At 49.3% G+C, this 17,885-nt stretch overlaps 8 protein-coding genes across 8 annotated transcripts; 4 read left to right on the top strand and 4 right to left on the bottom strand.

Annotated features, from left to right (window-relative positions):
• Positions 1–21: 21 nt before the first annotated feature.
• On the top strand, positions 22–1,714 carry N7508_008120 (MFS transporter; the record flags this gene model as incomplete). The annotated part of the gene is made up of 3 exons (XM_058466184.1): positions 22–399; positions 470–1,045; positions 1,100–1,714. 3 exons carry the CDS (start codon positions 22–24, stop codon positions 1,712–1,714), a joined length of 1,569 nt encoding a protein of 522 aa, XP_058317512.1.
• Positions 1,715–3,776: 2,062 nt separating this feature from the next.
• Positions 3,777–5,852, top strand: N7508_008119 (uncharacterized protein; the record flags this gene model as incomplete). The annotated part of the gene is made up of 1 exon (XM_058466183.1): positions 3,777–5,852. The coding sequence occupies one exon, from the start codon at positions 3,777–3,779 to the stop codon at positions 5,850–5,852; it is 2,076 nt and encodes a 691-aa protein (XP_058317511.1).
• Positions 5,853–6,327: 475 nt separating this feature from the next.
• On the bottom strand, positions 6,328–7,175 carry N7508_008118 (peptide alpha-N-acetyltransferase complex A subunit ARD1; the record flags this gene model as incomplete). Its single annotated transcript, XM_058466182.1, has 2 exons — positions 6,328–6,701; positions 6,803–7,175. 2 exons carry the CDS (start codon positions 7,173–7,175, stop codon positions 6,328–6,330), a joined length of 747 nt encoding a protein of 248 aa, XP_058317510.1.
• Positions 7,176–7,623: 448 nt separating this feature from the next.
• N7508_008117 (uncharacterized protein) lies at positions 7,624–9,077 on the bottom strand (the record flags this gene model as incomplete). Its single annotated transcript, XM_058466181.1, has 3 exons — positions 7,624–7,844; positions 7,897–8,496; positions 8,555–9,077. The coding sequence occupies 3 exons, from the start codon at positions 9,075–9,077 to the stop codon at positions 7,624–7,626; spliced, it is 1,344 nt and encodes a 447-aa protein (XP_058317509.1).
• A 527-nt stretch (positions 9,078–9,604) lies between these two features.
• On the top strand, positions 9,605–10,883 carry N7508_008116 (SUR7/PalI family protein; the record flags this gene model as incomplete). The annotated part of the gene is made up of 2 exons (XM_058466180.1): positions 9,605–10,028; positions 10,099–10,883. The coding sequence occupies 2 exons, from the start codon at positions 9,605–9,607 to the stop codon at positions 10,881–10,883; spliced, it is 1,209 nt and encodes a 402-aa protein (XP_058317508.1).
• A 572-nt stretch (positions 10,884–11,455) lies between these two features.
• Positions 11,456–11,725, bottom strand: N7508_008115 (uncharacterized protein; the record flags this gene model as incomplete). Its single annotated transcript, XM_058466179.1, has 1 exon — positions 11,456–11,725. The coding sequence occupies one exon, from the start codon at positions 11,723–11,725 to the stop codon at positions 11,456–11,458; it is 270 nt and encodes an 89-aa protein (XP_058317507.1).
• A 14-nt stretch (positions 11,726–11,739) lies between these two features.
• Positions 11,740–12,618, bottom strand: N7508_008114 (uncharacterized protein; the record flags this gene model as incomplete). The annotated part of the gene is made up of 1 exon (XM_058466178.1): positions 11,740–12,618. The coding sequence occupies one exon, from the start codon at positions 12,616–12,618 to the stop codon at positions 11,740–11,742; it is 879 nt and encodes a 292-aa protein (XP_058317506.1).
• A 2,113-nt stretch (positions 12,619–14,731) lies between these two features.
• On the top strand, positions 14,732–16,521 carry N7508_008113 (uncharacterized protein; the record flags this gene model as incomplete). Its single annotated transcript, XM_058466177.1, has 5 exons — positions 14,732–14,923; positions 14,972–15,229; positions 15,282–15,530; positions 15,579–15,885; positions 15,941–16,521. 5 exons carry the CDS (start codon positions 14,732–14,734, stop codon positions 16,519–16,521), a joined length of 1,587 nt encoding a protein of 528 aa, XP_058317505.1.
• Positions 16,522–17,885: the final 1,364 nt, after the last annotated feature.

Genomic DNA, 17,885 nt, shown 5'->3' with positions numbered 1-17,885 from the left:
CTAATATATTTCTATCTAATTATGGAGACGCCTCAAAAAGAGACCGACTCCGACTACTCGAGTGTGGAAGATGCAGACAGTGTCACACACCAGACTACCGATATCGAAAAGCAACCAACAAATGCTGAAACGACAGCCCCTACCACAGAGAAATACCCCGAGACAGATTTGAGCCACGGGATAGTAGGATGGGACGGACAAGATGATCCCAACAACCCGCAGAACTTTTCCGATGGCAAGAAATGGGCCTTGCTCGCACTTATCAGTGCAATGACGCTGGTCTCGCCCCTCGCCTCAAGTATGTTCTCTCCGGCCATCACATTCATGGCAGCAGAGTTCAAAGAGACCAATGAGACAATCCTTTCGTTCAGTGTCAGCATCTACCTTCTCGGGTATACTGTGAGTCCATACCTACCAATCCTGGGCACCAGAAACCAGAAACACATCTAACATATTTACCTTTCAACAGTTCGGCCCTCTCCTCTTGGCCCCTCTCAGTGAAGTCTACGGCCGCCGCATCGTCCTCAGTGGTGCTAACTGGTTCTTCGTCGTCTGGCAAATTGGCTGCGCCCTGGCCCAAAATATCGAAACTCTCATCGTGTGCCGCCTCTTCGCTGGAATGGGCGGTTCAGGCTGCCTCACCCTCGGAGCTGGAGTGATTGCAGATATGTTCCCCCGTGAGAAGCGTGGAATGGCAACCTCCATCTGGGCTATGGGACCCCTGATCGGCCCCGTTGTTGGTCCAATTGCAGGTGGATTCCTTGGTCAGGAGGCTGGCTGGCGATGGATTTTCTGGCTGTTGCTCATTGCTGGAGGTGTCCTATCCTTCGGTGTGGAGGTCTTGAATAAGGAGACTTATGCGTCTGTACTTATCAGATGGAAAAAGGACAAACTTGCAAAAGAACTTGGACGTACGGATCTGCGCAGCGCCTATGATCTCGATGAGGAGCCTGCCCCGGTGATGGAGGTCCTGGCACGGAGCTTCAAGAGACCTATTCTGCTGTTTTGCAAGTCGCCCATTGTGTTCCTCTTGTCGACATATATGGTGAGTTTGAAAATATCGGTGGTATCGGTAATGATTCGCTGACGTTTCATCCAGGCTCTCGTGTATGGTCTTTTATACTTATTCTTTACAACCATTTCGGATGTTTTTACCAGCCAATACGGCTGGTCAGTCGGACTCTCTGGGCTAGCATACCTCGGTATCGGAATTGGCTTCATGAGTGGCTTGCTGATAATCGCCCTCACAAGCGATAAAGTTGTGATGAGACTCACTGCACAAAACGGCGGCAAATTTGAACCCGAGATGAGACTGCCAATGATGACCTTCTTCGCCTGCGTCCTGCCGATCAGCTTCTTCTGGTACGGATGGACCGCTGAGAAGCATGTCTTCTGGATCGTGCCTATCATTGGCATGTTGCCATTTGGACTTGGTATGATGGGTGTTTATATGCCGATTCAGACCTACGTGATTGACTGTTATCCGGCATATGCGGCGTCAGCTAATGCTACTCTCACTGCGACGAGATCGCTTGTTGGTGCCTTGCTGCCGCTTGCTGGTCCTAAGATGTTTGATGCTCTTGGACTTGGATGGGGAAACTCGCTACTTGGGTTCGTTGCGTTGGCGTTTGTTCCTGTGCCGATTATCTTTACCAAATACGGCAAAAGTATTCGAGAGAGATGGCCGGTCAATCTTGACGGGAGGAAGTCTTGATCTCCAACAGCGAATTTCTTCAGACTCGCTGGGAAGAATTCTGTTCAGAGATTGGAATAAATACATTGAGCTACGAGCAATACATAGAATTTCATAATGCATATTTACTGGAACATCCTTTCATTGCGAACATTTTGATCGCTCCAGCACTTTTCCTCGAATTGAGTGAGTGAGTGGTAGGGCAATGTTGTGATGAATTCGTGGTGAAACAGGCTGACGGTGATCGTAATGCCCGGCGGGGAAAATGTTTGACCTTGGAGCTTAAAGAACCGATGCGGCCTGAAGCTCAAGACAAATTCTGCTAATCTTCTATGGGAAATATGACTATACCTATCAACCAAGATTAACGTCAATCATATAATTATCCTAGTCTGAAAGTTCAATAGGGTATAAGCCATCATGAATGCCCGTTTTCCTACTGATTCACCAAGATATTGAAAACACCATAATAATAGCTATAAAATGCTAACATTACTACTTAATTACCTGCCACTTTCGTCTTTAGTCCACTTTCAGTTCTACTGTCAGCTTCTACGCCTTCCCTATTTCTTCTATTTCTTCTTTCTTTTCCCCACTTCTTCTACTTCCACATATAGCTTCAATATCAACAAATCGAGGTGAATTCAAAACGTACGTCAGTCAAAATAGAAATAATAAACTAGCGGTGCTATTGTTTCGCGTCGTCACTGGACGTTGAAAGGGGGCATAGGGACGAAAAAAAAGGATGGACTCGCGGGGAATCGAACCCCGGACCACTCCCATGCTAAGGGAGTATTATACCACTAAACCACAAGCCCATGTGATTACATCAGCGAGCGTGTTGGTGAGATATATATATATGAGTTGGTAGGGTTTGGCGTAAGGTTGCACTAGACTGCCAACCCATGTCAACAGGTCCGCTATCCTCGTGTTATACGTACCAACTTATACCAGTTTGGCCTCCCAACCCTCGAACAATACATCGGCATGCCGATGCAGATTCTCGGTATGCCGAGTCTTGCTGACATGCCGACACAGCACGCTTCCAAGGTTGGCTCAGGCTTCGGGTTTCCTTCGTTTGCTAGCCATTATACACAAGATTGTTTGTGAACTTTCTTAAATGGCAGAACAATGGTACGGAGTAGTGAGGGGCAGGGTAGGGCCTAAGGACTCTGCTACCTAGACTAGAGAATCACACAAAAACTCAACAGAGAAAGCAAGGAGAATAAGAATTGCTATCAAGTGAAATGGCATTAAGGTAAAGAGGTATGCCTCGATGCATCCTGCTCAATAGTTGATGGCTCTTCCTTGAACTGATGAGTGACAATATCCGTAGTTAGCAGTATATAATTAGTGGAAACAAAAAAACTTGGGCAAAAAATGAGAGTGCCTATGAGCAAACATTAGAATAAAATGACCGGACTCAATTCAATGGCGTTGCGGAAGCTGCGTAAGTTGAAGTAGACTTTTCATCCCACAAGTTTTGATTATCAGAGAAAATTACAGACGATTCTTGCAAGCTTCTAATAAATAACTAGAGTGTATTAATCTGAACGGCATCAATGGGGTAAACAAATAGATACAAAGGCGTATAGCAGAGACCATGGTGCGTACAAGATACCCTCGATAAAGTATTGTATAGGCGCCACACAGAAGCCTAGACACAAGTATAGAGTTTCATATGTTATCCTCGCCCTGTGATGAAATGCCTGGTTTCACCTCTTTGCCTCATAGAGTGGCGTGAAGTATATGTCGTCGGTCAGGGTCCATAGGGCTTATCGCTTATCATCTCCGCTCAACCTCCCATTTCTCTCCTCCTCCACTTCCTCCCTCATCACCAGCTGACAACCCCCCCAGGGCCTGAGTTGTGTTTGTCAATAGTTCAATATCGTACAGGTTAGACATATTTCCCAACAATGATACGCCAAGCCTACGCGCTGACATCTCTCCCCACAGTAATCCTGCTGCCTTCCACCCTCGAACCATCGTTATCTTATCACAGCATGCGCATTCAGGTTTGACAGTATTTGCATACCTTTCAGGCCGCTGCATTCTCTCATTGATTGCTTTTGGTCCCTCCACAATGGACCAGGAGGAGGCTCCCCCACCCCCGTACTCTGCCGTTGATCCATTGAACACACCAAGCCGGAGTGGCAACCCAGCACCGGTCCCTCCTCGGGGAGAGGTATCGGAGTCGCAGGATGCCAGCAGCTCGCGAATTCCCGCACGGCCCTCGGTAGTCCCGACGCATTTCACATCCGCCGCTACATACTTCGAGGAACGGCCTCCGTCGAGCTTGGATGACACCCGGGATACTTTGCAGCATCACATCACCATATACCCACGAAGTCAAGCGAAGGATTTCCCGCGGAGGCCACGCTGCTGGGCATCGCGGTTTGATGATGTCACTCAAGCGGATTGGGATACCTTCCTCCGGTATCTGTTCCCACCCCAATTAGGACTTGCCGCTTCTTCGCAGCATCTTCCACGCCAGTTGCGAGCAGAAATTCGTCGAGATCGCAAGGATCGCCCACAGGAGACCGATGAACAACGGAAAGCTCGAATTGCTGCCGTGGTAGCTGAATGGAATGAGTGCTTCTTCGGGTATCGCTCTACCCAGATTGTTCCCGTCTATGTAGGCGAACCGGATAACGCGCCTACATCTGGTCTATGTCCCAGATGTTACCCAGCTGCAACAGGCTCTATAGAAGGTCAACAATCGCGGAATCCGAACGCTCCGTCGCCTGTCTCTGACCAACAAACCCCCTCCCCAACACATTGGCAGATGCCGCCTGCTCCTTATCACACTCCTCCTGTACATACTTCCCATTCTCCATATGGAGTACCGTATGGTACTCCTACATACCTTTCCCCCATGTCTCCTAATCACCAGCCACCTCAATATTATCCCGTCCCGCATCACCCACCACCACAAGGCGTCGCCCCATGGCAATGGAACAATTGGGGCTACGCGCAGCAACAGCAGCAATATCCCAACAATGGCGCCTCCAAGGGCGGCTCTTTTGGCTGGATATCACAACTCGCATCACAAGCTCAAAAGTATGGAGAGCGATTCAGCGAACAAGCTCAACAATACGGCGATCAGATCAGCGCGCAGGCACAGCATTATGGGCGTCAGGTTGAAGAGCAAGCACTTGCACATGGCCGGTGGCTGGAAGAACAAGCAAGACTTCATGGAAGAAAAGCACCAATGACCGCTCCTGGTGGATACTACGGCCGACCTGCCTGGGATAATTCACCCCAGCATGCAGTCAATGTTCCAATGACCCCTATGCAGAATTCAACCCCGACCCCTGTGATGAGCCTCAATACAACCAGTCGCCCCAGTCCAACCGAACAGGCTATTGACAAACCCAAGCCCCCGACTGAGCACTCCAGACGAGTGTCTGTTAGTTCTGTCTCGTCCGAATCATCCTTCAGCTCGATTGACTCCATTTCCACATCGTCAAATTTGAGTGTTTCGGACCTGGCCACAGTTCGAACTCAACTAGAGCTCCTGGATGACCGACACGACCGAACGTTATACGATGCAGCCGTCGAGCTTCGTCGACAGCTCACAGCACTGCAAGCATCCCGCCGAGAAGATAAAATATCAGGCCGGAAGGATTGGAGAAAACAAAACCAACAGTCAAATAACGACTGGGGCCGTTGGGATTCTCCTGAACAACAAGAACGGAATTCTGAGGATAGACATGCCATGAAAGATGAAATGCGAGCCACGAAAAAGGTCTTCAAAGACGTGCTTCGTCGGGCAAGAGAAGAACAACGCGAACGACGCCGACTCCGTCGCCGACAAGTTCGACAAGCAAGAGCTAGCGAGGGCGACAAGGCAAAATATGACCAGCCGCTAGAACAGCAGCTCGGTACTTTGCAGTTGGATGGTATACCTGTGGTTTCCCGTCCAGCAACCACCCCAGCTCAGCCAACCCGAGTTGCAGCTTCAAATGCATCAATTGCTAGCTTTGATTCTGGATCCAATCCGCCGTCTATCTCAAGGGCAAGTACGCAGGACTTTGCGTCCGCTGGTACTAAGAAGCCGAAGCCCACTGATACCTCTACTCGAATTAAGGATATGCTCAAGTCACGCAAGGCGAAAAAGAGGCAACAGATTGAGGATACTGAGGGGGAGAGTAAGTGATGCTCCAACCTTAATGCTTCTCTGATTTGTCTTCTTGGTGGTGGTGTTCGCTGGGAGTTTATTGTTTACTTGGATAGTGGATAGAATTGTGATTTTCAACATTCAAGTGTATATCTATCATTTGAAATAGTGGCCATACAAGGCCGACGACGTTATGATACCATGTTTGAATCCTCGCAACACTGCGCAATCCATAGTAGCCCGGTCTTAATACCTCATGCTCATATGAGTGCTACTATTCCCACTAGTGACCCCATCCTTACGACATAATAATCCCAAGTTGTCCCCTCACAACCAAAGTGTGAATGTCTACACCCTCAGACAAAAAAAAAACAAAAACAAAAAAAAAACAAGACAATCATGAAACTTTTATGCAAACTCTATACATACAACCCCCACACCAGTCACCAAATCTATCACACGATCCAAGATATCACCCCACCCAATCCATCTCATCAGCAATCCCATCCGCAAATCACTGACTCTCATTCTTCTCAACCAAATCTCCAACACCAAGCCCCCTCCCAACCTTAACACGAATCATCTTCTCGGCATCCTTCTTGCCAAGCTCACCAACTTCATCCCCCTCATCAACATTCTCATCATCACCCTCTCCATTCTCCTTATTATTCTCGCGATCCCGCTTCTCAATGGCCTTCCAGTCAAGCCACATGTTCTGCAGGTTGAGGTGCATGGCATACGCATCTTCGCCGTCAGCGTAGTACCCACTCTCAACCTTCTCGACTTCAAAGCCGAGCGTGTCACGGTAAAGACGGAGTGCAGCGACGTTGGAGACTCGCACGTGTAGGGAGACGAAGTGGGCGCGGTGGGATTCGGCCATTGCTCTTTCTGTTGTATTGAAAGGAATTGTTAGCCGTGCTCATAAAATCAATTGAATACCACAAAGCATTCAAGCAATCAAGAAAGGAAGAGAAGAGAGAAAAACTCACGGCTCATCCTCATCAACCTCTCGGCAATTCCCAACCGGCGATGCGTGCGCATCACACTCAACGAAGTAATATGCCCATGCTGCTTCCCATCCGTAGGCTCCTCTTCCATCTTTGCAAGCACATAGCCCACAACCTTGGGATACTCGCCCGAGACATCACCGGCAGCACCTGCACCCCCGGGTCCCGTGGATGCCTTGTAGCCTGAGCGAGGGCGGACGACGGCGACGAAGCTTAGCTGGGGCCATGTCAGGGCGTGGTAGAGGTAGTACTTTAGGAAGTAGTTTTCGGGGAGGTTTGTTATGTTGCAGGTTTGGATTGAGGGGAGGAGGTCGATGTAGGAGGGGTAGCTTGAGAGGGGGACAATGTCAACCATTTCGGCGGTTGTATGCGGATGTTTGGAGGATTGGAGTTTGGTGTTTTGGTAGGACTCCTGGTTTTTTTTTGTGTTGGGGCGCCCTGGTCTTGCTGGAGGTTATTGGGGTTCGTTGTGAGTGTTGGTTTGATGTGAGGGTTGCGTTTGCGGTGGGGAGGTCATGTGATGTTGATGTCTCCGAGGTTGAGGTTGAGGTTGAGGTTTTGATATGATTGCTTGATTGGATTCTATAGTTATTTCTTTGTATGGAAATGGTCTTCTCTAGTCAATTGCTCTTTGTTGAACATGTCTACACTAATACCAAGTGATCTCCAAATTTAAATATGTATATCTTTGTCAAAGTCATATCCAGTACAATATAATATATGTATGGTCCAGAAAAGAAAGCCTAGCGCCGAAGACCAATGCGGTCATGCCAAAAGATCAAAAGTCATAGACATCGTGGAAATTAGAACACAGACATGATCATCTGCACTCCGACTGCCACCAAAAGCAACGAGGACAGACTGGCGACGGAGACTCCGCGCGGCGCAGCAGATGCCTTACCGCAGCATTTACCGTCCCAAGTGACGTTGTTCATGTCGGCAGCAACTTCGAAGACAGTGCCGTTGGGCGTACCATAGTTGTAGTAGTCGACCAAGAGGAAGTTAGGAGGGCGGTCCCATTTCTCTGTTTTGGGTTAGCCATTGTCTAGATTCAAACTGTTGGCAATGTGACTTACTGGTACAGTTCTCTGCCATCCAACCAAGACTACCTTCGCCAGAGACGCCGTTGGTGACATTTAGCTCGGCAGTGTTGGGAATCAACAAACTGAGCGAACCGAGATTCAACTGCAAGTTGAGGTTGTGGTTGGCCATGTACAAACGTTTCTTGGCGTTCGCCTCGGACAGACCGGGCGGGCGCTGCACTGTACAGGGGAAGTTCTTGTTTGTAGGGGAGAAAGGCGTCTCCCACATCTGGGAGAACTCATCCATCAACCAGGGGAGCGCGGTCTGGTTGGCCTGGTAGTCCATAAAAAAGACCGCGCGCTTGCCCCTAAGGATCATATCCGAAAGAGTGGGCCAGTCGTCTAGAGCCATGGGCACCTTGGTGGGTGTATAGATGAGATCCTTCAGACCGGCATTGTAGATCGGAGTGGTGAAGTTCTCGGGGTTGACGTAGTCGTAGTTTCCAATCATAAAGGTCACCACATCATACGGATTTTTGCGCATCCAGGTGTTGACCTCGGTGAGGTAGGCCTCGAGGGTGCCGACATTGAGTAATTCACAGGTAGTGTGGCAGAGGTACATGGTGTCGTTCTCGTAGTGAGTTTGGAATTGCACTGTGGAATATTAGTATACTCTTTTGACTTTTGACTTGGAATACCACGGATCACTTACACATGCGAATGCCATCATTCAATTGCGACGTCACATCCAACGCCTGGTTGGCAGCGACGTTGTTCTTGCGCACGAAGGGACTGTTGTGCGCCGTCACCATGGTGATGTTCGAGTACTTCTTGGTGCAGAACTCTGCGTAGCCGTTGCAAGGCCGGGTGTTGACCACGGGGGTATTGGTAGCCGTGTTGGTGGCAGTGGTGGCAGTAGCATTCATACTGTTGTTGCCAAGAGTGGTTGTATGTCCACCACCAGTCAACAGGGTAATAGAGTCGGTAGTCGTCGATACGATGGTCTGGTTTCCACTCGTCATGGTGGCATTGGAGTGGGTGGTGGTGACAACAGTCGAGTCGCTCAGAGTAATCGTTGTGCTCACATCCTCATAGGTACCAGAGGGCATAGAAACAGGGGTGGTGACAGTCTCAACCGTGGATGCATCGGTGATGGTATTGGTGGTTTCTGTCGAGGAACTATCCTGGGCCGCGGCCAAGCCCGCAAGGCACGCGATGAGTAGGGACCACCGCATCTTCAACTGTACAGAGCCTTGAGGAGATGCAGAGAAGATCCGCCCAGTGTCGAGGGTCAAAAACCAGCGATTAGCTAAGCCGGATTCTGGAGATGACGCAGCCCACTTGGACAGGGGGTCGATGGGCCAATAATAGCTTCATTTGTGGATTCGACTGCCGTTGGAGGTCGATGAAGTCTCGACTGTTGCCTAGAACTTGCTAATTTAGGGGCTTCACTGGATAGACTACTGCAGCATAGCCTGACACTGCCAGAATGTCTCAACTTTGTGTTCAACACTAATTATATCTGCATTCCAGATCTATTCTCCCTTACTTCTTAAGATAAGCCTGATCGTCAGAGACCAGGGGGCCCAACACTAGTGTTCAGCCACTGACGATCCCACGGGAGAGCTGACGATCGGAAATTTGTGTAAAACAAAAGATCCGGAATCAGGTGTTGGGACGTCACCGTGAAGTCGATTTTCTCTTCTTCACTCTCTTCCTCGTCTCTTGAGGATACTGGGACTTCACCTTCACCTCCCTCACCATGACTGAGGGAACTGGCAAGCGAAAGCTCCCCTTTTTCCGCTCCACCTCCACTCGCCCAATTGCCCGCCGGCGCAAGTCCACCGTCCACACACATCGTATTATTCGGGCCTTTTTATACCTGGTCGCATGGATTTTCTTGGTCTTGGTGGTGATTGGCAATATTTCCAATAAGCCCGTTATCCGCAGCACCTACTTCCTCTACCTCGACCTCTCCAACATCATTCCTGTCTCGGTGCCCAATGCCGTCCTGATCAACTCCATCGCCCAGTCCATTGGACTGCACGATTTCTATACCGTGGGACTATGGAATTTCTGTGAAGGATATTACGGGCAGGGAATCACCCACTGCTCCAAGCCCGAGACTCTCTATGCCTTCAACCCCGTTGACATCATCCTCAATGAGCTGCTGTCTGGCGCAAGTAGTATGTGCAATTCCAATCCTCTGCAACCCCCTCCCCCTTGATACCTTTGAGTTACTAACAATTTACCCAGTCGCCCTGCCATCCGACATTCAAGAGCCGCTGGCCCTCGCGCGTACCGCATCCCACTGGATGTTCGGCCTCCTCCTTGCCGCCGCGGTTCTCAACTTCGTGATGATCTTCGTCGGCCCATTGGCAGTCTCCTCGCGCCACCCCCAGACCGTCAAGTACTGGGCCGATGCCTACAACCCAGTCAACGGCAACGGTGAACACGCGCCCGGCGGAAAGCCCCCACACCGCCGCCGCACCTTCATATGGCTGCGCGCCCTGCCCCTGCTGATCCTGACCTTCTTCACTGCGCTGATCACGATTGTCGGCTCAGCTGTTGCGACAGTCATGTTCGTCATTTTCGCGAACGTCTTCTCCAACGCTGACCCAAGTATCAACATCAAAGCGCACGTCGGAACCCAGATGCTAGTCTTCATGTGGATCGCGTCCGGCTTCAGTCTGCTAGCATTCATCCTCCAGATCGGATCTTGCTGCGCTGCCTGCTGCCGTGGCCGCAAGGCCCGCAAGCAGCTTAAGTCGCAGGGTGTGAACTGGCACGAGAAGGGATCCATGAATAGTGGATCCGACGCCACAGCCGCAGAGCACCGCGCCGTCTCTTCAGGCACTGATGCCCCCTCCAACGGCCACCAAGCACCGGCACCGGCACCGCCATACTACGCGAACGAGCAGGACGTCAGTCCCATTGAGCCAAGCCCCGACCACGCATTTTCGAACCAGCACACCAACGGAAACACTTTCACTTCTGAACCCCACGCCTACTCGACTGAGCCTCACGCGGTCTCGAAGTAATCAGGACACCCGTACACATTTCCTTTCTCACTGGACTACACTTCTCCGATGTCGTTGACATCTGTCACGTAGAGCTTCCTATTTCTTTTGGACATTTACTCATATATCACCTGTCTACTATAAAGTACTTCCATTTACATACCTAGGTATGGATTACGATTTTGTTTCATTTTGGGCGGCATGTAAGGGCTGCATGCTTATAGATTGGATTTTTGTTTGAGCTCCAATTGGATATATCCCGTGTCTCTACATCCGTGATTTAATCTGATTTAATCTGATATAATTTTGATCAATCAAATCCACCTCCCCGCAGCTAGAGGTACGCGTCAAACGTCAATTATAAATAGCCCGTATTCGGTCACAGAAACAGTTTCTCATTCGCTGCTAGTCAAACTGATGCCGGTATTTCCGTCGATCCCCAACCCCCGACCCCACTGGATTGTCGTGCGTGGGCCAATCTTCACCGCATGCCAGCCTTGTCACATCACCTCGCCACTTCCAACCTCTTTAGGCAGACATGAATGCCACCAGCCTGTCAATTCCAACGTCCAGTTGTCCAACGATCGCCGAGATCAACCTGGATATGACATCCCCGGTCCAAACACCCAAATCCCAGCCTCCGGCTTCCACCGTTCAGGCTGCAATTCGGGTACTAGATACCAGCACTTGCCAGTCCCATGTCCCCACCGCTCACAGAAAACACAAGAACCCTGAATAAACTGCGGCTGAGACTCCCTCCACCGCTGCGCATATTCCTCGTTGGACATCCCGACAGGCGGCCACTTCTGCATAACACGCTCCCGATCCCACCCTCCAGCTTGAATACCCAGATTCATCTGCATCGGAATGGTTGGAATCATTCTCCCTCCCCCAGGGATAGGAACAGGAACAAGATCAAAACCAGAAACAGGCGTCTCAACCCCCCCCCCCCCCCCCCCACAAAAGCAATAACCTCCTCACAAGCCGCGTAAAAGTCCCAAACAGTAACAATAACCCCGGGATCAACAAGTCTGGAAATCTCCTCTTCCTTCGCAAGAATAAAATCCGCAAGTGGCGGGACATTCCCATTCCCCAACTCCCGTAAGAAAATAGCTAACGCGGAGTACGGCGTCGGCATACCACCCAGATCAGAATACCGTCTGAAACGGCGCCGAAGCTCATGAACAAATATCTCCGTAGAGGGGAATTGGACCCGTTTGATTTCCATGAATTCCGTCATGGCACGGGATAAGGGGAAATGACCACTGCCGATTGCGTGTATTCTTATTGCTGCCATTAGGTCGTCGGCGTAGAGGGTGTAGATGTTTGGTGAGAAGGTGGAGATGGAGCGGATTTGGGGGTTTGTTAGGGCTGCCCAGAGCCAGTTTCGAACGTTCGATGAGTGCGTTGTCCAGTTGTTTATGTCTGGAATTGGAGGTTTTGGTATTGTTGGTGAGACTAGGTTTGAGAGGTTGTGGCTTTGGAGGATTTGGATTATTTTGTCGTACCAGCTTTCGAAGGCTGTGCCTTCTTCGAGGGGTGGGGGTTGTGTTTGGAGGAGGTTTAGGAGGGTTGATATTGGTGGGAGGTGGGTGCTTTGGTCTTGGGGTTGAAATTGCGGTTGGAGCTGGGGTTGGAGGGTTGGTATAGTCCAGGTATCCATTGGTATCACGGGTATCACGGGTAGTTGCGATGGCATGACTGCGTAGATGTAGTTGTAGCTGTACCAATGTTGCTGCGGGCTTTGGCTCGACATCGGGTGTGCTATGGTGGTTGTTGATGCCTGTGGCAAGGACGCGTTTGAAATGGTTCTGATGTGTGTGATGCCTCTGATGAGGTGCTTCTGGAGATGAGGATGAGATTGTTCTAATGCAGTGGATGCATCACTTACTACAGGGTAATGAAGATAAAGCAATTGGGCAAGTGAGTCCTTTGGTGATTGATAGATAGATCAAATGTATCGAAGACGCAGATAATAGAATGGGAAGGAAGGACGCCTCCTTGAGAAGCCTGATCATTCTCTCAAGGCTAACAGGCAAAGTGATAGCAAATATCAATACTCTAAAACAAGGCTAACATCACCTGCCTGTACTGTTCCTAGAATCTTGGTGATATATACCCAAAAGAATAAAACAGTCATGCTTCAGTCTTCAGCTCCAAATATTACACATCACACATGGCCCGAGAGATTACAGGTCATAAGGCTTCTATTTGTATGAAGCTTTGTGAATGTATGGTTGAAAAGAGTTGATAATGGGGAGGAGTTGATGGCTGAATGATGATGAAGAAGAAGAAGAAGAAGAAGAAGAAGAGAAAGGAAAGACAATGAATTTATCATGAAGTTGAATGATATATGGCGATTTATACAAAAAGTCGACAATCACCCAAATAATCCCAAAGACGAGCTAGCATATCATCATCTCCAAGTGTCATTTGATGTTTTATATAGACCATGTCAGAATATATGAGTAGCTCCTTGAAGTGCAGTTGCAGAGTGAAGCTAGAGCTACCATGATATAGACTGATATGAAGGGTCCTATGGCCTATGTTGTATTCCGTCCACTGCCGCTCATATAAGGCGCAAAGCGGTTAAATTGAGTTCCGTCTGGGGATAGAATTAATGAAAGCTTATTGGCTCGCTCTTAACCGAGATTCGAGAACTGTCAAACAGTCCACGCTCCGATCATAACCAAATCCAATCCGCCCCACGTGGTTTATCTACGAACTACTTTCTGACCGCATGTCCCCCAGATTTCGACCCTTAATCTCTCAAAGGATGTGCATCAAGATCAGATGTTCTGGGGCTCATGCGTACAATGAGACAAAGGATATGCAACCCTGGACGGAGAGGCGTAAGCCATTAGGCCGCTTTGAGGTGTTAATCCGGTTTCACTAAAGGCGTTCGCACTAGTCCCAGAAGGGGATAACTCTCTCCTCGTTTCCACCAACTGCATGACAGCTCCAGATGAGGGCCGTTTACCTTTTTAATTCTACCATATGGAATCGTACAACTCTGGTCAATTCGAGTTGGGAAGAATTCAAGATCATGTGCATGTCAAATGCATGTCGAAAATCGGCCATGGTGGACACGACCCCAGACCATTGACCGAGTCATGTGACCTCACGTGGGCCGTCGGGCCAATCAGCCGTGGGTCAAGCACGGCTAGTCTAACCTTGGTTGAGCTAAAATCTGGTCCTCTGCCTCGCCTCAGCACACACTTGCATATTCATTCTAGTCTAGAGGGATCTCAATTGACTTGAAAATTGCCACTCCAGATCTGCTGCTTATTGCAAGCATTATCAGCCAATGTTAAACTCAAAAGAAGCAAAGCCGAGCCAGATAAGCAACTCAGACAAAACCTTACGAGTCTTGTCCCGGGGCCCCGCATCCCCAAATTTACCCCTAAGACTGGAGAAAGTCCGGAGGTAACGCAAAACCTTGGAATCGCGTGGCCCCCGGGAGCCTAAGCCCCTGTAATATAAGCATCTCACGCCCTCCAAGAACGGCTTGCTCGCACGCCACAATCCGTCGGCATCGTTGGCTAGCCTTGTCTGGCTACAGCTGAATACCCAGTCCAATAGGGTACTTGGAAAAAAACGCCATGTAGCCGTCGTGCTCTCCATTCTCAGGGGAAAAGGAAAAAGCCCGGTGGCACAAGGTAGTACCCCTGCTCATCGATCGCTGACTACACTGTAACACCCATGCACTTTGATTACCTTAAAAAATTATCCACGTATCACGCGCACCCTGGAAGTGAGCATTAGCTCTGTTATTCCGCATGACTAGTCGAGAATATAAGACCTCGACTCCCTGCCTTTTCACCTGACCTTTTTTTTTCTTTCCCCATTGATCGACATACCCGTTCAACATGTCGTCCATCAAAGAAAAGGACGAGCACTTCGCTCACGTCGACGTCAAGCACTCCGAGGTTCTGGTTGACCAGGACCTCATGAATGATGCCCTCGACGGTGAGAACCGCGAACATGAGATGGGCGTGTGGGCTGCCGTCAAGAAGCACCCCTGGGCTTGTTTCTGGGCTTTCACTATGTGTTTCACTATCGTAAGCTTATCAACCGGACTCTAAATTGGCCACAGCTGACAGCCATAGGTTATGGAATCTTTCGACATGTTCCTTAACGGTAACTTCGTTGCTCTCAAAGCTTTCCAACGGGAATACGGTATCCAGATTGGGGAGGACGACTGGACCATCCCCACAAAATGGCAGAGTGCTCTTTTTCAATCGGGTCAATGCGGTGCTTTCGTGGGTGTGTTCATGGCCGGTCCTGTCACCAACAAATGGGGTTACCGCTGGACTACCATTTTTGCGCTGATTCTGATGAATGCCACCATTTTCATTTCCTTTTTTGTGAGTTTCCTGAATTGTGATATCTTGAAGCTCAGCTGACCAATAACCTTAGGCCAACTCTCTTACTCTTCTAGTTGTTGGACAAGCTTTGGAAGGTGTGCCATGGGGATTCTTTATTGCAAACTCGCCAGCCTATGCTAGTGAGATTGTCCCATTGTCCCTCCGTGGTGCCTGCACAGCTACTCTGCAAATGAGTTGGTCTATCGGTTCAATCATTGTCGCCGCTGCCACCTATGGATACAACAAGCGTGATGACCAATGGGCATGGCGTGTGCCTCTTGCTCTGCAGTGGATCTTCCCCGTAAGTACTAGTTGAATCTGTTTGTTTAACAGTGTCTAACCCCTATAGACCCCCCTTCTGATCCTCATCTTCCTCGCCCCCGAATCTCCCTGGTGGCTCATCCGCCGCGGACGCAAGAAGGAAGCCCTCCGTTCTATCGAGCGTCTCGGCGCCGACTCTTCTGAGCACGCCCAACAATCCCTGGCCATGATGGAACGAACAGTCGAGATCGAAGCCCAGATGGGCGGTACCCCAACCCTACTCGACCTCCTCAAGGGAACCGATCTGCGCCGAACCATCATCACCTGCTTGATGTACGCATCGCAGAACTTCGCCGGTAACTTGATCGCCAATCAAGCCACCTTCTTCTTCGAGCGTAAGCATCCATAAACACCATTCAAAAAAGTTAAACACAACTAACTCCCTTATAGAAGCCGGAATCTCCCACGACCGCGCTTTCCAACTGAACCTCATCAACTCCTGCCTCCAATTCGTTGCAAACGCCATCTCCTGGTTCTTCACAGCCTGGTTCGGCCGTCGAACAATCTACCTCTGGGGCACAGCAACAAACGTCACCCTCCTCATCATCCTGGGTATCTGCGCTTCGATCACCCAAAACAGCGCAACTAGCTATGCCCAAGCCGTGCTGGGAATCATAATTTCATTCGTCTTCGCTGGTACCCTCGGACCAATCTCATACACCATCATTTCCGAGACATCATCCGTGCGTCTGCGCGCGCTCAGCACTGGTGTCGGTCGTGCGGCTTACTACGTTGCTGAGATCCCTATGATCTACCTCGCTTCCCAGATGCTTAATACTACCGGCTGGAACTTGGCTGGAAAGTGTGGTTATGTGTGGGGTGGTACTGCTTGTGTCTGCTGGATGATGGCTTACTTCTTCTTGCCTGAGCTCAAGGATCGCTCGTACCGCGAGAGTGATATCTTGTTTAACCGCAAGATTCCCGCGCGCAAGTTTAAGAGTACTATTATTGATGCTCGTGATAATGAGTAAATGGGCTTGGGTTGTACGGTGCAGAGTCTCTTTGCTGGCTCTGTGCTGAGATAGTTTGAGGACGGCCTCTTTGATATCTATCTAGCTCTTTTGATGCATGATCAATGAATGTAATAGAATATTATTGATTCAATGTTTTGTCTTGTAATACGTTCTAGCCATAAATTGCATGTGTAGGGGCTTCATGAAATAAACCATTCCAAGCTCTCTGACGTCTGTTCAAACTAAATCCACTCAACAAAGCGTGGAAGAACAGCCATGACTACAAGTTATACATTCCTACTGGAAGAACCTGGGTGCTATGTAATTCAATTCTTTCTTTGCTGGGGCAATAGTAGTTGCGAACTATAGATACAGCCCATCTCCCTAGTAGAAAATGCATCCTCCTTCTCTATCTCTAACGTCCTTCCTACTTATGCTTGAACTAAATTGCGAGAACATTGTCTTGTGATAAGGATTCATAGCCACGAAGACATCCAACAAGAGAAAGCCAGTCCTCAAAGCTCGCCGCACGAACTTGGTCTTATCTTTCTTTTCGCAAAATGTTTTCTTCATTCTACATATCCACCATACTTCATCCAAACGTCATTTCATACAAATCATGGTATATCTCGGGTTTATACAAGTGCAGCCAGCAGTCGAACAGTACCCCAGCAGGTGGAATGACTCGACGGATATCGCAACTCTCACAAACTCATGCGTATCTATCTCTTAATCGACCGCGACGAAAAAAATGAAGATGAACCCAAAAGACATCCCAACTCAGATCAACTGACACTCATCTATCTCTTCAGTATGAATTCAAATCACATGCCTCGTGACATTGGACACACCGTACAAGGAGATCTATCAATCATTGATCCACGAAAATTGGCCTATCAAGACAAACAGCGCGAACATCACCACGCTGGAGCCGTCTCACACACATCTACTTATCACACTTCAACGCAAAGGTCGGGAATTTGCTGGTGCCAAATGAGACGCTTGGGCTTGAAGATTCTGTCGTTTCTGGGTATTTGGATACTGAAATGGCGCATCCAAACCCTCGTCACTGGGCTTCAGAGTCACGCTCATCTCATCCTCGCTCTGCCATAAGGGGCGCACCTCAAGTAAGACCAAAGGGATTGAGACCTCATACCACGTCACTATTAACGGGATTGGAAATCTGCCGATAGCGACTGAGAGAAGCGGGATGGAAGCTACGAATATCCTTCAGCGGTTGGTGGCTAAGATGACCTGCAGGACGAAGATTGGATACTAGTTTCGGGTTGCTGGATCTGGAATTGGAAGAGGATAAGAATTGGCGCTTTGTATCGAGCTGGCGCTGTAACGAGGGGCTGATCTTTTGTCTTGGGGTTATTTGA

This window comes from Penicillium antarcticum (assembly GCF_028974205.1).
Source record: "Penicillium antarcticum strain IBT 31339 chromosome Unknown utg000008l_segment0_segment0, whole genome shotgun sequence".
Lineage (NCBI taxonomy): Eukaryota > Fungi > Ascomycota > Eurotiomycetes > Eurotiales > Aspergillaceae > Penicillium > Penicillium antarcticum.
The sequence above is the reverse complement of the archived record's forward strand: the minus strand, read 5'-3'. Positions and strand labels throughout refer to the sequence as shown.